Below are 17,022 nucleotides of genomic sequence, written 5' to 3'. Positions count from 1 at the left end.
TTGCTCAGAGTGAGAACCTGCTCTGTTAGGAGTTGTGATGGCCAGAAACCCGTTATTGTCTTAGAGCTCAGACCCTCCAGGGTGAGGATCCAATCAGGGTTCTGTAGGTGACTGTGAGTTCTGCACAGGAAAATCCAGAGAGAGCTAATGGAATCCTGGCCATGAGAGATGCGCAGGGCAGAGCCAGCTGGACCAGAGGTGGTGTCCCCACCTCTTTGCAGCACCTCCCCTTTTAACTTCTCTTTTCTCTGCAGTAACAAGTTATTGTTGTTCAATTATATCCAACTCTTCATGACCGCATGGACTGCAGCACAACAGGCTTCCCTGTCCTTGACAGTTTGCTCAAACCCATGTCCATTGAGTCAGTGTTGCCATCCAACCATCTCCTCCTCTGTCATCCCCTTCTCCTCATGCCCTCAGTCTTTCTCAGTATTAGAGTCTTTTCTAAGGAGTCAGTTTTTTGCATCAGGTGGCCAAAGTATTGGAGCTTCAGCATGAGTCCTTCCAATGAATATTCAGTATTGATTTCCTTTAGTGTTGAGTTGACTGGTTTGATCTCCTTACAGTCCAAGGGACTCTCAAGAGTCTTCTCCAACACCACAGTTTGAAAGCATCAATTCTTCAGTGCTCAGCCTTCTTTATGGTCCAAATCTCATATCCATACATGACTATGGGAAAAACCATAGCTTTGACTATATGGACCTTTGTTGGCAAAGTAATGTCTCTGCTTTTTAATATGCTGTTTAGGTTTGTCATAGCTTTTCTTCCAAGATGCAAGTGTCTTTTTAATTTCATGGCTGCAGTCACCGTCCACAGTGGTTTTGGAGCCTAAGAAAATAAAGTCTATCACTGTTTACATTTTTTTCCTGTCTATTTAAGCTAGAGCAGTAACAGGTGGCTCCAGCTTAATACTGATCATTCTTTCTGAGCCCTGACCTAGGCTCCAAATTATGTTTCATATTTTTGTTCCTTCCCTTCTCTGATAGGATCCTAGATGGTTTACAAAGAACAAGTCATGCTGTATATATACAAGGTCTGACTAATACAAATAACTTCCTACTTTTAATTTTCATGCAATTTAAACCAAACCTAGAATTTCCACAGCACTTTGGAACCATAGATTTTTCAGGGGACTTAGTTGTAGGTATTTAAGGAAACTCCTGATAAGGGACAAAAGTCTTCCAGTCCCCTCTCTACCAAAGTGAAAGTGGACTCAGGTAGAGAAGCTTTTAAAGCATAAGCTCCAGAAGATGGGGCCCAGCTATAAGTATAATTTAAAGCTCTTCAGGTGTCTTTCAATATGTAGCTAAGGTTGCAAACCAATGTTTTAGAAAGGCTTTCAGAAAAGTTTGAGACTCAGAGGGGTTTCTAATGAAATACTTTGGGATGTTTCAGTTATACCATGTCAAAAATTTCTTGAACCAAAATGGAGGTTTTGTAATAGTGGGATGTCCCAAGGGTTTTTTGTTTTGTTTTTTGAAAGTATAGTTGATTTATAATGTTGTCTAATTACCTATGTACAGCCAAGTGATTCATTTATACATATATTTATATACATTCTTTTTAAAAATATTATTTTCCATCATAGAATACTGAATATAATTCTCTGTGCTATACCATAGGACATATATTTATGCTGTTTATGCAGTCCATGTGTAATAGCTTACATCTGCTAACCTCCCAGTCCACCCCCAACCCTCTCCCCCTTGGTAACGACGAGTCTATTCTCTATGTCCATGAGTCTGTGTTTTGTAGATGGGTTCATTTGTGTACTATTTTACATTCCACATATAGGTGACATTATATAGTATTTGTTTTTCTCTTTCTGACTGACTTGTCTCTATGGAAGTCTGTAGGTTCATCCACATCTCTACAAATGACCCAATTTCCTTCCTTTTCATGGCTGAGTGGTATTCCATTGTACGTGTGTACCACATCTTCCTTATCCCTTCCTCTGTTGATGGACGTCTAGGTTGTGTCCATGTCTTGACTATTGTGAATAGTGTTGCTGTGAACAAGGGGTGCATGTATCTTTTTGAATGTGGGTTTTTTCTAGATATCTGTCCAAGAGTGGGATTGCAGAATCATATGGTAATTCTATTTTTAGTTTTATAAGGAGCCTCCATACTGTTTTCCATAGTGGCTGTACCAACTTAGATTCCCATAAACAATGTAAGGGGTTCCATTTCTCCACATCCTCTCCAGCATTTGTTATTTGTAGAGCTTTTATTTTTTTATTTATTTTTTATTTGTAGAGCTTTTACTGATGGCCACTCTGACCAGTGTGAGGTAGTACCTCACTGCAGTTTTGATTTGCATTTCTCTAATGATTAGTGATGGTGAGCATCTTTTCATGTTCTCATTGGTCAGTTGTATTTCTTTGTTTTTCTTCCATTTTTATTTCTTCTTTGGAGAAATGTCTAGGTCTTCTGCCCATTTTTCTATTGGGTTGTTTATTGTAGTCATGTTGTATGATATGTCTGTATATTTTGGAAATTAAGCCCTTATTGATTGCATCATTTGCAGATATTTTCTCCTATAGCTTATCTTTTTATTTTTCTGTTTTTATGGTTTCCTTTGCTGTGCAAAAGTTTTTAAGTTTGATTAGGTCCCATTTGTTCATTTTTGTTGCCTTGGGAGACTGAAGGCATTGGTAAGAAAACACTGGTATGATTTATGTCAGAGAATGTTTTGCCTGTGATTTCTTCTAGTTTTACAGTGTTATGTCTTACTTTTAAGTCTTTAAGCCATTTTAAGTTTATTTTTGTGTATGATGAGAGGGTGTGTTCCAGATTTATCAATTTACATGCAGCTGTCCAGCTTTCCCAGCACCAACAGTTGCTGAAAAGACTTTCTCCCATTGTTGGCACATTCCCCTCCTGGTTCCCTTCTTACTTTCTTCTATTTCCCCCTTTTTCCCTTTGTCCTACCTGGTTACATGGGGATTTTCTTGCCCTTTCAGAGTCTGAGATCTGCCAGCATTCAGTAGATACTCTGTTGGAATTGTTCCTCACGTAGATGCATTTTTTATATATCTTGGAGGTGAGCGTCATGGCCTACTACTCTGCCATCTTGATCAGTCTACCCAAGTTTCTTTAAGACAGCAAACTGCAGTCACTGTCAGATGTTTTTAAAATGGTACTCAAGAAGTGTAAAATAGAATTACCATGGCTGTGCTGTGCTGTGCCTAGTTGCTCAGTCATGTCCAACTCTGTGACCCCATGGACTGTAGCCCGCCAGGCTCCTCTGTCCATGGGGATTCTCCAGGCAAGGATACTCTACCTTGGGTTGCTCTACCCTCCTCCAGGGGATCTTTCCAATTCAGGGATCAAACCCAGGTCTCCCGCATTGCAGGCGTATTCTTCACCAGCTGAACCACTAGGGAAGCCCAGGAATACTGGAGTGGGTAGCCTATCCCTTCTCCAGGGGATATTCCTGACCCAGGAATTGAACCGGGGTCTCCTGCATTTCAGGTGGATTCTTTACCAGCTGAGCTACCAGGGAAGCCCATATGATCCAGGAATTCACTGCTGGTTATATACTCAAAAGAATCAAAAGCAGGAGCTCAAGTGGATATTTGTACAGCAAATGGATAGCAGCATTATTCACAGTAGCTGAAGGTGGAAGCATCCATGAATTCATAAATTTATGAACGAATGAACAAAATGTGGTATATACATACTATTTTATTAATTAAACAAGGAGGCTAGGACTTCCCTTGTAACTCAGTCCATAAAGAATCTTCCTACAATGTAATAGACCCAGGTTCGATTCCTGGGTCAGGAAGATCCCCTGGAGAAGGAAACAGCAACCCACTCCAGTATCCTTGCCTGGAGAATCCCATGGACAGAGGAGCCTGGCAGGCTATAGTCCATGGGGTTGCAAGAGTTAGACATGACTTAGCGACTAAGCCACCAAACAAGGAGGCCATTAGACAGAGGTGGCTCTGATGTCTTGGCAACCTACATTAAGCAAACCAAAACTGAGGTTTGGCAATATTTCGAGATTAAGAAATCAAAGGACAACAAACCAGAAATATCCAAGTGGGCTTTCCCAAATAATGCAACCACTTAAGCTATAGCCAATCAAATAATCTCCTTGCCTTCCTTCTGCCTGTGTGCTGTAAAAGGTTTTTTCTTCACTCCTGTCCTGGAGTGCTCGTAAGCAATTCCAGTTTTTGCTGCCAATTCCAATGGATGTTTGCTTACATAAACACTTAAGTCTTTTAATATGTCTCAGCTTATCATTCAATAATACAATGAAGTATTATTCAGCCTTAAAAAGGAAGGGAATTCTGATACATGCTACACCATGGCTAAACCTTGAGGACATTATGCTAAGTGAAATAAACCAGTCACGAAAGGACAGTACTGTTTGATTCCACTTACATGAAGTACTCCAGAGTTGTTAAGCTCACAGAGACAGAAAGTAGGTAGAAATGGGAAATTAATATTGAAAGGATAGAGTTTGTTTTGTAAGATGAAAAAGTTCTTGTGGATGGATGGTGGTAATGGTAGCACAACAACATGAATGTACTCAATGCCATGGAACTGTGCACTGAAAAACAGTTAAGATGTTGGATTACATTATGTGTGTTTTACCATAATTTTTTTAAAGTTTTAGAAATAGTTGGTTAAGTACTTCTGCAAATGAATTTCTGCATTCTTGCATCATACTGGGCAGAAGACCCACCCATGGTGGTGATTCATTTTACAGAATTAAGGTCATGCATGGTATGAGTGAATAACAAGGGAAGGAAAATCAGTTAGTAAATATCCTTCAGGCGTGAAATAATTTTTATTAGCTTTTTAGAAGTGAAAGTCGTCACTCTTCTGCTACTTAGATGGTGGTACACGAATTGGTAGAGAAGTCATAGGGAAAAAGCGCAACAACAACAAAGTCACCAGTTGTCAAAGTAAGATAGCTATGTGACCTCCAAAACGCAAAGGACTACGGAACTGGGAGTTCCGTCTTTAGAGGTTTTTGAACAAAACTTGCTATGTTGAGAAATTTTTTAAGCAATTTGAATATTACCATTTGTAGGTCCCACACATTTCCCAGTGGAGCACACAGCCAATGTGGTTACTCTATAGTAAACACATGTTCTCATCTCCAAGCTGAGCAAGTATATAGAGACTGAGTTCCAGTAAGAACCCAGAACAGACTCTGGATGTGGACAAAATTAAATGGCAGAAAGCTCAAGACATAATGAAGCACAGCAACTTAAACCATTTCATGTCTCTTTGACTGAAAAAAAAAAAAAAAGTGTCTGAAGATCAGTGGTAATATGATCCATAAAGAAGGCGAGATGCTATCTGAGCAAGGATTTAGGGCAGGATGGGGATTCAAGAGACTGTATGTACCCTAATGAAGGAAGGCCTGAAGGGCTCATGGTCATTTCTGCTAGGCTGATTGATACTCCACGTGGTCATTGTTGGCCCTGTTTCAACTCCCTCACTCAGTAAGCCAGTAATAAAACAAGCAGCAAATAAAACAAATGTTGGCAAGGATGCAGAGAAAAGGGAAACCTCATGTACTGTTGGTAGAAATGTAAATTGGCACAATTACTATGGAAAATAGCATGGTGGGTCCTCCTAAAATTAGAACTGCCATAGGATCCAGCTTCCTTAGCTGTGCAAAAGTTCATAAGTTTGATTAGGCTTCATTTGTTTACTTTTGCTTTTATTTCTATTGTCCTGGGAGACTGACTGAAGAAAACAGTGCTGGGATTTATGTCAGAGATGTTTTGCATATGTTCTTTTCTAGGAGTTTTTTGGTGTCATGTCTTATATATATAAGCCTTTAGGCCGTGTTCAATTTATGGTGTGAGGGTGTGTTCTAACTTCATTGATGTGCATGCTTTCCAGCATGTGACTGTCCAGCTTTCCCAACACCACTTGCTGAAGAGACTGACAGTGAAAGTCTTATCATTTGTGACTACAGAATACCTAACAATTCAAATCATTAGAAATGTGTAAGTTAGATAGTAATGTTAACCATAATCTCTCTACCTTCCCGAACGTAACTACTGTTAACAACTTGATTTATATTCTTTATTTGCATATTATTTGTATATGACAGTATTAAAATATATATTTATTGGGTTCACTTAAGAATCTAATGTGGTGGCTCAGAGGTTAAAGAGTCTGCCTGCAATGCAGGAGACCTGGGTTCGATCCCTGGGTCGGGAAGATCCCCTGGAGAAGGAAATGGCAACCCACTCCAGTATTCTTGCCTGGAGAATCCCCTGGATGGAGGAGCCTGGTGGGCTACAGTCCATGGGGTCACAAAGAGTCGGACACGCCTGAGCAACTTCACTTTCTTTTCTTTAAAAATACACCTTTTTTCCCATGTTTGTGCATATGTATCTACCTAAGTCCTTTTATGAACTTTTGCTCCATTGCATGGATGTTGATAGCTCAGTTTGTAAAGAATCCACCTGTAGTGCAGGAGACCCTGGTCAGTTCCTGGGTTGGGAAGATCCACTGGAGAAGGGATTGGCTACCCAGTCTAGTATGCGTGGGCTTCCCTCATGGCTCAGCTGGTAAAGAATGCACCTGCAGTGCAGGAGAGCTGGGTTCGATCCCTGGGTTGGGAAGATCCCCTGGAAAAGGGACTGGCTACCCACTCCAGTATTCTGGCCTGGAGAATTCCATGGACTATAATATAGTCCATGGGGTTGCAAAGAGTCAGACACGACTGAGCAATGTTCACTTTCTTTCACAGATGTAACATAATTTGCTTATCCAGTGGCCTGTTGTTAAACATTTGTATTGTTTTCATTTTTTTTCCTCTATTTCAATCAACTCTGCAAAGAACATCCTGGTATTTCTATCTCTGCCCTCTGTGTGAGTACGAGGGGAACTGCTACATCCAAGAACATTCTCCACTGTCATTTTTTACTTGTGCTTAGTCACTCAGTCCTGTCTGACTCTTTTGCAACCCCATGGACTATAACCAGGCTCCGCTGTCTATGGGATTCTCCAGACAAGAATACTGAAGTGGGCTGCCATGCCTTCCTCCGAAGGATCTTCCCAACTCAGGGACTGAACCCAAGTCTCTTGCATTGGCAGGTGGATTCTTTACCACTGAGCCAGTATCCCCTGGCATTTAACTCAGCACTAATTATTAGGGTTAGAACCATATCTGCTAGAGTTCCATGTGTAAATAAGAGCAAAAGGAGTTTCTCTGAGCCTTGTGTCTGCTGGTGCTTTGCAGAAATATCAGCGAAGGCGGAAGTACAGCCTGTCTGCTGTGTTCCATTCAGCCACCATGTTGCAAGACATTGGCGAGGCCATTCAGTTTGAAGTCAGCATCGGGAACTACGGCAACAAGTTTGACACGACTTGTAAGCCTCTGGCATCAACCACTCAGTATAGCCGTGCTGTATTTGATGGTAAGACTGACGCTGGCTGTCCCTCCTGCACACGTTTACAGGGGGCGCACCACGCGATGAGAGACACGCAGTGCATTCTCTCTCCGGCAGGTGGTATTCCCAGCATATGCGTGGTAGAATGGTGGAATGGGGAAGAGAGGTGGCTGGAGTTTAGACGCAGACCCTTTTCCAGGGGCTGCATCTCGAGGCTTCTCCCATGCGCAATTTTGACACTGGCTCTGTTTTGTAAAGTCATAAGATGGCAGCTAGCTGAACACTGAGCCTCCCCTAAAACAGCTCCTGCCCCTGCCCGCCTCTGCCCTGCCTGGCCCCAAGTTGCTTTTAGTTTGAGTAGTTGAAGTGGATGGAAAATCAGCTTCTGGTCATCGCTCTGTTTCTCCCCAGCACTATGACCTTAGCACATCACTTCATTCTATCCCTCATCTTCTCTAGAGTTGCCATGAGGATTAGATAGCTATATTCAAACCAAGATGGATGGAAAATAGTCCCTGCTTTTATAGAACTTACATTCTAGAGTATAAAATAAATCGTAATAGAAGTCAGAGTATGAGAATGCCCTAATAAAGATACAGACAAATGGTTGGAGAGTAAAGAGAAGGGAGGAAGAAATTCTGATCCAATGTCTCAACAGCGTTGCCACAGTTTTTAGCTAATTTTTATGCAAGTTGTGTTAAGCTAGCAAATGTGGGCTAATCTTTATAAGGCTCTGAGCAATACCAAATTCCATGTATCCAACTAAGGTTTTCAAAAAACAGGAAATTCTTTTTTTTCTTGTCCCATTCCAAAAAAATATTTGCTTAGGATAACCATTTTCAGGGACAAATACATATAATCTAATCTCTTATGCTCTGTTTTCTGCTACCCTGTTATGTAATTATCAGTGATGCTCAGATGCATGGTCCCAAATCACCAAAAGATCCTGAGATCATTGTGCTAGGTTTACCAGGGCCTTTTAGAGAGATTTTTCAAAGCAGGCTGCACGAATACGGACTTTTTATTTATCCCTCAGTTGCTTAATTAAATAAAATGAAAGCATCAGACTACTCCGAACCACACCCCCAGGCCTATGATTAACCAAGCAGTCCAGTTTGTACATCTCTTCAATAAATATGTTACGTGTCCAGTGTTCACTGACCCTCAATATTCTACACCAGGAAATTACTATTACTACTTGCCTTGGGCCCACACGAAGCCAGTTGTTACACTGACTTCCTACTGGGAGGATATTAGTCATCGCCTGGATGCTGTGAACACGCTCCTAGTCATGGCAGAAAGGCTGGTGAGTTTCTTTTCTACATTTCCTTTTCACCAAAGGGTGAATTATGTATTAGTTAGAATGCGGGTTAGAATGCAGTTAGGCTACTGAGGTGGTATCTGAGGTACCACAAGACCTCAGAATGTAATGGTAAGCAAGGTGAACACTATTTCCTTAGTAACAGTGGAGGTAGGTAATCCAAGGCTGGTATGGAGGTTCAGTGGTTCTGGGGTACCCAGGCTCTTGCCCCCTCCACCTTGTTGCTCTGCTATCACTATGGCATTGTCGTTGTTTGCAAGGGAGAAGCAGCTCACCACTACACCACCCCTTCAGTCGGAAGGAAGGGGAAAGAAGGGGAGAAGATGACCCAGGCTCTCCCTTCAAGGGAAAGACCCAGAAGTCACACACTTGACTTCTCCTCACTTCCCACTGGCCAGAATCCAGTCATGCAACCACATTTTACTGCAAGAGAGTGGGAAATGCAGTCTCAGGCCTGCACAGGCGTGTGTCCAGGCGCAAGTTCAGTTACTGCGGAAAAGAGAGGATGGATGTTGAAGTAGAAGGACAGCTCACACTTTGTTCCATAATTTGTATGTGGAATATGGTGTGGAGAATGGTTCATTCCAATAGAAATGTTGCGCCCCTTAGAGCTTTGCTGTCAAAGCAGTAAAAATCCCTACTGTGGAAGAAGTGGGTTCAGAGGACTTTCTTGTTGGAGGTGGGAGAGTCCCTCTGGTGGGAACTTGCATAGATGTGACATCTGTGGTTATCCATCTGGTTGATGTTAATGAGAGGAGGAAAACATGGTTGGGATATTTCTAATCAAGTCAAAGATGCTAAGTTATTTCTGTCAGGTACTGATAGAATCCATCTGGGATTAGTGTTTTGATTTCCAAATTCTATGAGTATTAATTTCTCTAAGGTGTTCCAGCCTCTGTCAGCCTTGTATCACGGTGCAGAGGGGTCCTGGAATATACTTGAGCTAAGACCCCACGGCAAAATCTGAAAATGTTGTTTTATGCTTCAAAGACAATATTGAAGAGAACTGTACATTTAACTTAGGCATAATTGTCCACATAACAAAGTTACAATTGATGCACAGTGTGGTTGTGGTGTTAATTTCCAAGTTTCCATCTCAAGGGACTTCGTGGGAATTGGTCACACCTCTATTCTAATTATGTTTTGGGTATTTCCAGCCTTTTTCATCTTCAGTCTTTTCATCAGCTCTCTTCACTGTCCTAATTCCATAATAATCTGGACAGGAGGGTGGATTTCCATGGTCAGACTTCTGGGGACCATGGTGGGCTCTCCCTCAAGCTCTCTGTTGGTAGATGCTCAAAGTGACACAGTAATACGTGCTGGGTTTATCTTATACTTTCTGTGGCCCAGCTCTGGAAGCACACTTGCTCTAAGGAGCCCTGGTTCCTTTGAGTGGGAGAGGAATGTAAAGAAGAATATCTGGTAGGGTCCTGGAGTGTTCACTACTACTGAGACGCCTTTGCTTCTAGGCCTTGTCAGCAGACAAACCCGTATGTGTGTATACACATGTATGTTTTATATCTGTCAGTATACTGAATGCAATGAGTTTATAAGGATGACTTCAATTCCATTTTATTGATAGTATTACGGGGTTTATTCTAGTCTTCCCTGTTTCCATATTTATAGCTCCCTTCTCCAGCTTCCATTATCGTCAGTATATTTACTCATTTGTTTAGTTCTTCATAGGTAAAGTACTGGGATAAAACAGATCTAATTAGAGTTTGATATACTTACAGTTCTTTCCTTCCTTCAAACTGAGGGAATCATTGTGCTCAAAAGTTACTTGGGCTAATTCAGTGTATTATGTTATTCATGTGGAATATAGTTAGGTTCACTTGTTCGTGTTCTACATTCCATTTTAGGGTTCCTTCCCCCATCCTTGTTGGTTTTTCTTTTATTTACTTTCTGAATATATAAAATTTGCTTCATTTCAAAGGTCAAAGTTACAGGAAAAGGTTGTCTTATTACTTTATATATTGGTGTTGGTTTCATTTTGAGGAAAAATAGTGTTAATTTGTGGGGAACATGTTAAATGAAGGAAAAAAATTCATTTTTCTGTTAAATCCTTTTGTGTATTTTTCTTGAAAATAAAAGTTAAACCTTTGTTGGGTATAATGCACAATTACCAATTCTTTCTCCCCTCTCCATATTCTTCAGCAATCAAACATAGAGGCTCTAAAAGCAGGGATACAAGGTAAAATTCCTTCGAACGAACTGGCAAAAATGTGGCATAAGCTCATGGATGAAGTTATCGAAGACACAAGGTACAGTGATCTTACTTGTACTCTAGAATCCCCAGCTGTGCTCCCCTCTCTTAAACTGTAAGACCAGAAGAGTCTCTAGAATTTTCTAGCATTTGCCAGAAAAATAATTTGAATCAGCCAAGTTTCTCAAAAGGGAAGAGTCTGAATCACCAGCAGGAAAAGCTCTGCTTTCTGCTGGTGCCAATTGCAAAGCAGAGGAGGGAGGCTGGGGCCCCCTCCAGGAAGTCGGCCGGGTGCAGCCGCAGGGGAAGGGTTGGGCAGCAGGGAGGGCTGGTCTGTCTGGCCTCTGCCTCCAGGCAGCCCTGGTGTGCCCACCACCCCAGGAAAGGTGACTCCTGGCTCCCACAGAGAATGGGATCTGATGGTGGGGCATTAATTTTAGAGCCATTTAGAACAGCGTTCTTAATTCATAAACACATTTTCAGAAACAGCGGTTTTACTTTACTGTCAGATGGCTAATGAGTCCCCTGGCCAAGCCTTCCTTAGGTGAAGCTGGAGAACCTTTATGACTTGGGGAAACTGTTCAGATCTCTGGGCATTAGTGATCATTCTGAACTCATTTTAAATGTTGGCCAATAAAGCAGAGGTCAGGGAAGTCCCCAAAGAAAAGCATATTGAGTATTTCAGAACTTACACTACTAGTAAGAACCAGGGCTGTCCACCCACCCCCGCCACCCTCCTTGCCTCTGAGCGAATGCCTTAACACTGTCTCCCAGTCTCCTTGCGCCCTCTAGTGGTTTGGCTAGGTAATTGTGATGCAGCTGAGATTAAAGCGCCTCGGGGAGCTTGTTTAAATGCAGAGAATTTATATCTGGGTCCTAAGAGGTCATCTCTTCCAATCTTCTTATTTTGTCTACAAAAGAGGCCCAACAAACAGAAGCCCAAGGAGGTGAAGTGACTCATCTGAGGCCCGGAGTTGGGTTTATTAACTTCTTTTCCTACCACGTGGTTCCCACTGCTGTATCTATTTATTGAACATCTTATGTGTGGCCTTTGAACTACAGCTTCCATTGATGTTTTTGCCTCAAAGAATCATTTCAGGGACTTCACCCTTCTAATGTATTGCCATAATTACCAGTGAAGCCAAACAATAACATTTGGTAATACCTTTCATGTAGAAAATGCCTATGAATTTCAAGGCTTGTTGAGCAAAACACAAAAATATTTATTTATACTTTTTTTTTGAAGAATCAAATTGGATGTGTTTTAATTTTCGGAAATTTATGTTTAGGGAAGTCAGCTAGGATTTCCTTAAGAGTCTGGGTGAAATTCTAACCAATGAAAGTTCTAGGTAGAAACAGTGAGAGTAGAATTTCCTGGAACAGGTGACAACTTCACTTTGACCCCATCAGTAGCCCTGGTGAGAGGGAGGCCCTGGCAGAAAAAGGCTAATTCTGGCTCCAGCTCAGCTGTTCTAGTGGGAGCTTGACCTATACAAAGGGTTCTTGCTTTTTTAGGAGGGAATGGGCCCCTATGATTATCTGATGAGATGACAGTGATGATGGCAACATCATTTAGACTGTGTGTGTGTGCGCACACTCTCGGTCGTGTCCAACTCTTTGAAACTCCACAGACTGTAGCCCACCAGGCTTCTCTGTCTATGGAATTCTCCTTGCAAGAATGCTGGAGTGGGTTGCCATACTCTGCAGTAGACATTGCTCTAAAGGCTCGCCATATGTTAATTTACTTACTTCTCACCACAACTCTAAAGGTAGATATCATTTTTCCACACTTGATAGGAAAACAAAAGATTCAGTAACTGGTCAACATCACAAAAGTAGTAAATGATGGAGTCAGGACTTGTACCCAGATATTCTTCTCTAAAGCCTCTGGTTTTCATCATGATGCCATCTTTATCATGATGTCACACTGCATGCCAACCCAGACAGACACTTTTCTTTGTAAGTTTCAGGGAGTCAACAGACTTCCAGAGGCCTCCTGAAGACTACCTAGGGGTGCATGGGCCCTAGGTTAAGAAGTCTTCCGCTAAATAATCTCCAAATGTCCCTTCCTTCTTCATTTTGTGGGTCTGTACAGTGATCATAGGAAGCAAAAAAAGGGAAGGCCAGTTCTTTCCAGCTGTCGCTTCTGTTTTCATCTTCTTCCCAGTGATTCCACAGGTCTTGGGTCAAACCCAAGGAATTGCTTTGGAATTTTCATCCCCCTGCATGCCCATGTCTGTCTGGCAGGTCTGCTCTGCCAAAGCCACGTACATTCACCTTCAGCTTTAATGTGGTAACTCTTGTAGAGTCTGTTAGGAAATTGGTGTGGTTTGCAAGATTGAAACCAATTATAAATGAATTTGATAGTTCTGAAACCCAATAAGCCATTCTGCATATTCTGTTTTCCCGTTTTAGATACACGTTGCCTCTCACAGAAGGAAAAGCTAATGTCACGGTTCTCGATACTCAGATCCGAAAGTTGCGATCCAGAGCTCTCTCTCAGATACATGAGGCAGCTGTGAGGATGCAGTCTGAGGTCCCAGACGTCAAGTCCACATTGGTGGAAATTGAGGACTGGCTCGATAAATTAATGCAGCTGACTGAGGAGGTAGGGCTTTTAAACTTCATCTGGTATGGAAGTGGGATTCTGCAGAATGGCACCAGGGGTAGAGATGGTGTTGGGAAAATCTAGTACATTATCTTAGACATTGAGCAGACCTGATGGATGATGAAATCAAGGAGTTACTGGACTGAGATGCTAATGGACAAACATCACTGAGGTCAGGGTAGAAGAATTTCGAGTTGGTTGTCCTGGAAAGGTCTTCATAATGGACACGCTGTCATTGTCGTGGTACAACCAGAGAACATTTCACTTAGAGTGACACAGTAGCAAATCTGTGTAGTACCTTTGGTTGGGATCAAGAAGACCTGGCTTTGAATCCTGGATCTACCATGCGTAGCTTTGGGCAAAGTATTCAATCTCTCTAAGCGTCAGTTTTCCCATAGATTAAATGAAGAGAATTTCCCTGGTGGTTTAGTGGTTAAGAATCCACCTGCCACGGGGACATGGGTTCGATCCCCGGTCCAGGAAGATTCCACAGGCTTCAGAGCAGCTAAGCCCATACTCCACAGCTACTGAGCCTGAGTGCCACAACCCCTGAAGCCTATGCACTCTAGACCCCATGCTCCCCAACAGCACAAGAGAAGCCAGCACAATGAGAAGACCACCCACCACAACAAAGAGCAGCCCCTACTCGCCCCAACTAGAGAAAAGCCTGCATGTGGCAATGAAGACCCAGCGCAACCAAAAATAAAAGAAAGACATATTTAAAATAGATAAATAAATGGGGAGAGAAGTAGTACTCAGTTTCCAGCACTGCTTAACGAAGTTAAAGAAGATGAAGAATGAAAAGGCCTTAGCCTGGTGTGGGGCACCCAGCGAGTGCTGGATTACTGTCGGCTGCCACTGACCTCTGTGGGTTGGAAGAACAAGGGAGCAGGAGCCCCCTCCCTCCTGACCTTCACAGATGGGGAGGTGGAGGGCAAGGTGTAATACGTTTGTGAGTAGAGGTACATTTGAAAAACACATGTGATGCCAGGGCATTTTTGTTTTTCACTTTCTATGCTTTGTTACTTTCCAAGTTTTTTTGTTTTTTGTTACTTTCCAAGTTTTTTATGGTGAGCTTATATCAGCTTTAAAATCAGAAAAAAAGAGGTTTTAAATAACTAAGTTAATATTGCACATTTGGAAAATGTCGGATTGTGAGGTAGAGATGCTCTGTCTATGCCCTGTGAAATAGATGAAGCCCGTAACCCCTTGACTGCTGTGGATGTCTGTCTTCAAATGATGGGAGAGGTAAAGGGGGTACTTCACACAGTTTCTCTGCCGAAAGGGTCTTTGGCAAGTGAAGGCCCTCTGTTCCCTTTGGCCAGTCACAGGCCAACAACCTGTGGTCCTGGAAGCCAAGAGCCTCAGAGGAAATTTCGGCAGCGCCCTAACCACATTGTTTCTTCGATAAATGGAGCCCTGAGGGTCCAGCCTGCAGGCTCTGTGGCCTTTCTGCATTTGAACTGACTCTAGCTTTGCTTCCTGTTCCATCCCCTCCTGTGAGCAGCCTCAGAACAGCATGCCTGACATCATCATCTGGATGATCCGGGGAGAGAAGAGATTGGCCTACGCACGCATTCCCGCGCATCAGGTTTTATACTCCACCAGCGGCGGGGATGCGTCTGGGAAGTACTGTGGGAAAACCCAGACCATCTTTCTGAAGGTATGGCTTCCTCACTGTGCAACGTGAAGTACTTGAGTGCAAACCCCATGTTCCCAGGAAGGGCTGTTTTATAATTTGCCTGCCATTGAATGGCGAGGGTGATCTGATCCATTTCAGCTTCTTCTGGTCCTTCCTCTAGGGTGGTAATTACCAGAGTGCCCTGAGGTCTGCTGGCTTCAATCAAGGACACTTCCGTAGAGGTCTCTGTGACACTAATATTAATATGGCATTGTGAATGCTTTGCTTTCTGGCATGAATTTTTCCACTTCTAATGTCTCTTGTGAGGCAATGCCACTCTTGCCTTCCCTACTAGTGAGTGAGTGGGAAGCAGAAAAAAACAAAGGTAACATAGGTAGTCCATGCAATCTATGCTCTAATCAAATGGGTCCTCAGATTGAAAAAACTTTGAGAATTACTACTTTAGGGTTGGGGTTCTGAACATATTTGGAGACACGGACTCCTTTAAGAGTCTGATGAAAGCTATTGGCTCTGTCTTCCAAAATAACACACATCTCAGATGTCTCCAACATTCTGCATATGATTCAGGGGCTTTGTAGAACCCATCAATTCATCCCAGGACCCTGGATTAAGAACTTCCCTTGTGTGCATAAGAAGAACCAGAGGAGGCTGGGGATGGAAATAAAGAGATCCAAATAGTTGTCAGATACAAGTTTGACATCCCTCTCCCTTCCAGACTCCTCCTGAGTTCCTTAGAATATCAGGAATGGGGGAAAAATCGAGAGAGAGAAAAGCAGTCACGGGAGAATGTTCCATTAAAACAGGGAGATATCTGCTAACTTTTAATAAATGCACTCTTTGCTCTTTAATCAAGAGGGTGAAAATAGAACCAAGGTGATTATCTTCTTTCAAGTGTCTCTTGGTGGAATAAATTTTACTTAAGATAGAACCACAATTATAATTGACCTCAGCACTGCATGGAAGCAAACTGATTAATAAGTAAAACTTCACAGCGGGTGGGAGAGGAGGCAGAGTGGTATTCTCTGTATTGGGTTTTAGAACTCAGTGCATAAACAGCAAAATGCTTTTAAGAGAATGTTGTATATATGTATTGATATGTATATATATGTACATACATATATCAATATATGTATTGATAATACTCATTATCTAGTTTAGGTAGTCATTTAAGTCAGTGTTTTTTTTTGTTGTTGTTGTTGGTCTTGCGACCTCTCTTCACTCTCAAAAAAAAAAAAAAATCACTGGAGACCCCAAACGCATTTGTGTACATGGTTCTATCTATCAATGTTTACTGTAATAGAAATTAAAACTGACATTAAAAAGTATTTATCTATTTTAAGATAACTATAATAAATCCATTATATTTTAACAAACTATGTATTTTTATAAAATATAACTGTATTTCCTTTTAAAAATCAGAATGCTGAGTGATACTGTTTTGCACTTTTGCAAACCTGGCTTCACAGAAATATAACTAAATTCTCAAAATTGCTTCTACATTTAGTCTGATGCTCTGAGTTGCTTGGTTGAAGTGTATGAAAAGAATCTGACCTCACATATTATACGTATTTGGAAAAGGGTGGAGTATTTGAATAACTTTTACAGATAATTGTGGGTACTTATCTTTGATACAACACCAAATTCAAGTGGTAGCTTTTAAAAGATTAATTGCCATATGGAACCTGAAACCATATCGGTGAACTTTCCATTCTCTGCTACATTAAAATCCATTGGTCTACCTTGTACTTTGAATGGCTCTTTTACCCATGCCTGATTTTAGTAATAGAAAGCTTTCATCATTTGGAAAATATTCGTTCCCTGAGTTAGGCAAATCTTCCTAATGTTGACACGTTTCATCATAGAATAAAAAGTCACA

At 41.8% G+C, this 17,022-nt stretch overlaps 1 protein-coding gene across 5 annotated transcripts in view; it reads left to right on the top strand.

Moving 5' to 3' along the window:
• MYOF (myoferlin) overlaps nucleotides 1–17,022 on the top strand; it is a 178,939-nt gene that overhangs the window by 102,194 nt on the left and 59,723 nt on the right. For all 5 annotated transcript variants that reach the window (XM_061402820.1, XM_061402819.1, XM_061402822.1 and 2 more), the window contains 5 exons: nucleotides 7,219–7,396; nucleotides 8,551–8,675; nucleotides 10,848–10,954; nucleotides 13,312–13,504; nucleotides 15,012–15,167. In XM_061402820.1, coding sequence (XP_061258804.1) covers nucleotides 7,219–7,396; nucleotides 8,551–8,675; nucleotides 10,848–10,954; nucleotides 13,312–13,504; nucleotides 15,012–15,167 — 759 coding nt within the window. The remainder of the gene's footprint in view (nucleotides 1–7,218; nucleotides 7,397–8,550; nucleotides 8,676–10,847; nucleotides 10,955–13,311; nucleotides 13,505–15,011; nucleotides 15,168–17,022) is intronic.

Source organism: Bos javanicus, chromosome 26, assembly GCF_032452875.1.
Source record: "Bos javanicus breed banteng chromosome 26, ARS-OSU_banteng_1.0, whole genome shotgun sequence".
Taxonomy (NCBI): Eukaryota; Metazoa; Chordata; class Mammalia; order Artiodactyla; family Bovidae; genus Bos; species Bos javanicus.
Note: the sequence above shows the minus strand (reverse complement) of the source record. Positions and strands in the feature narration are given on the sequence as shown.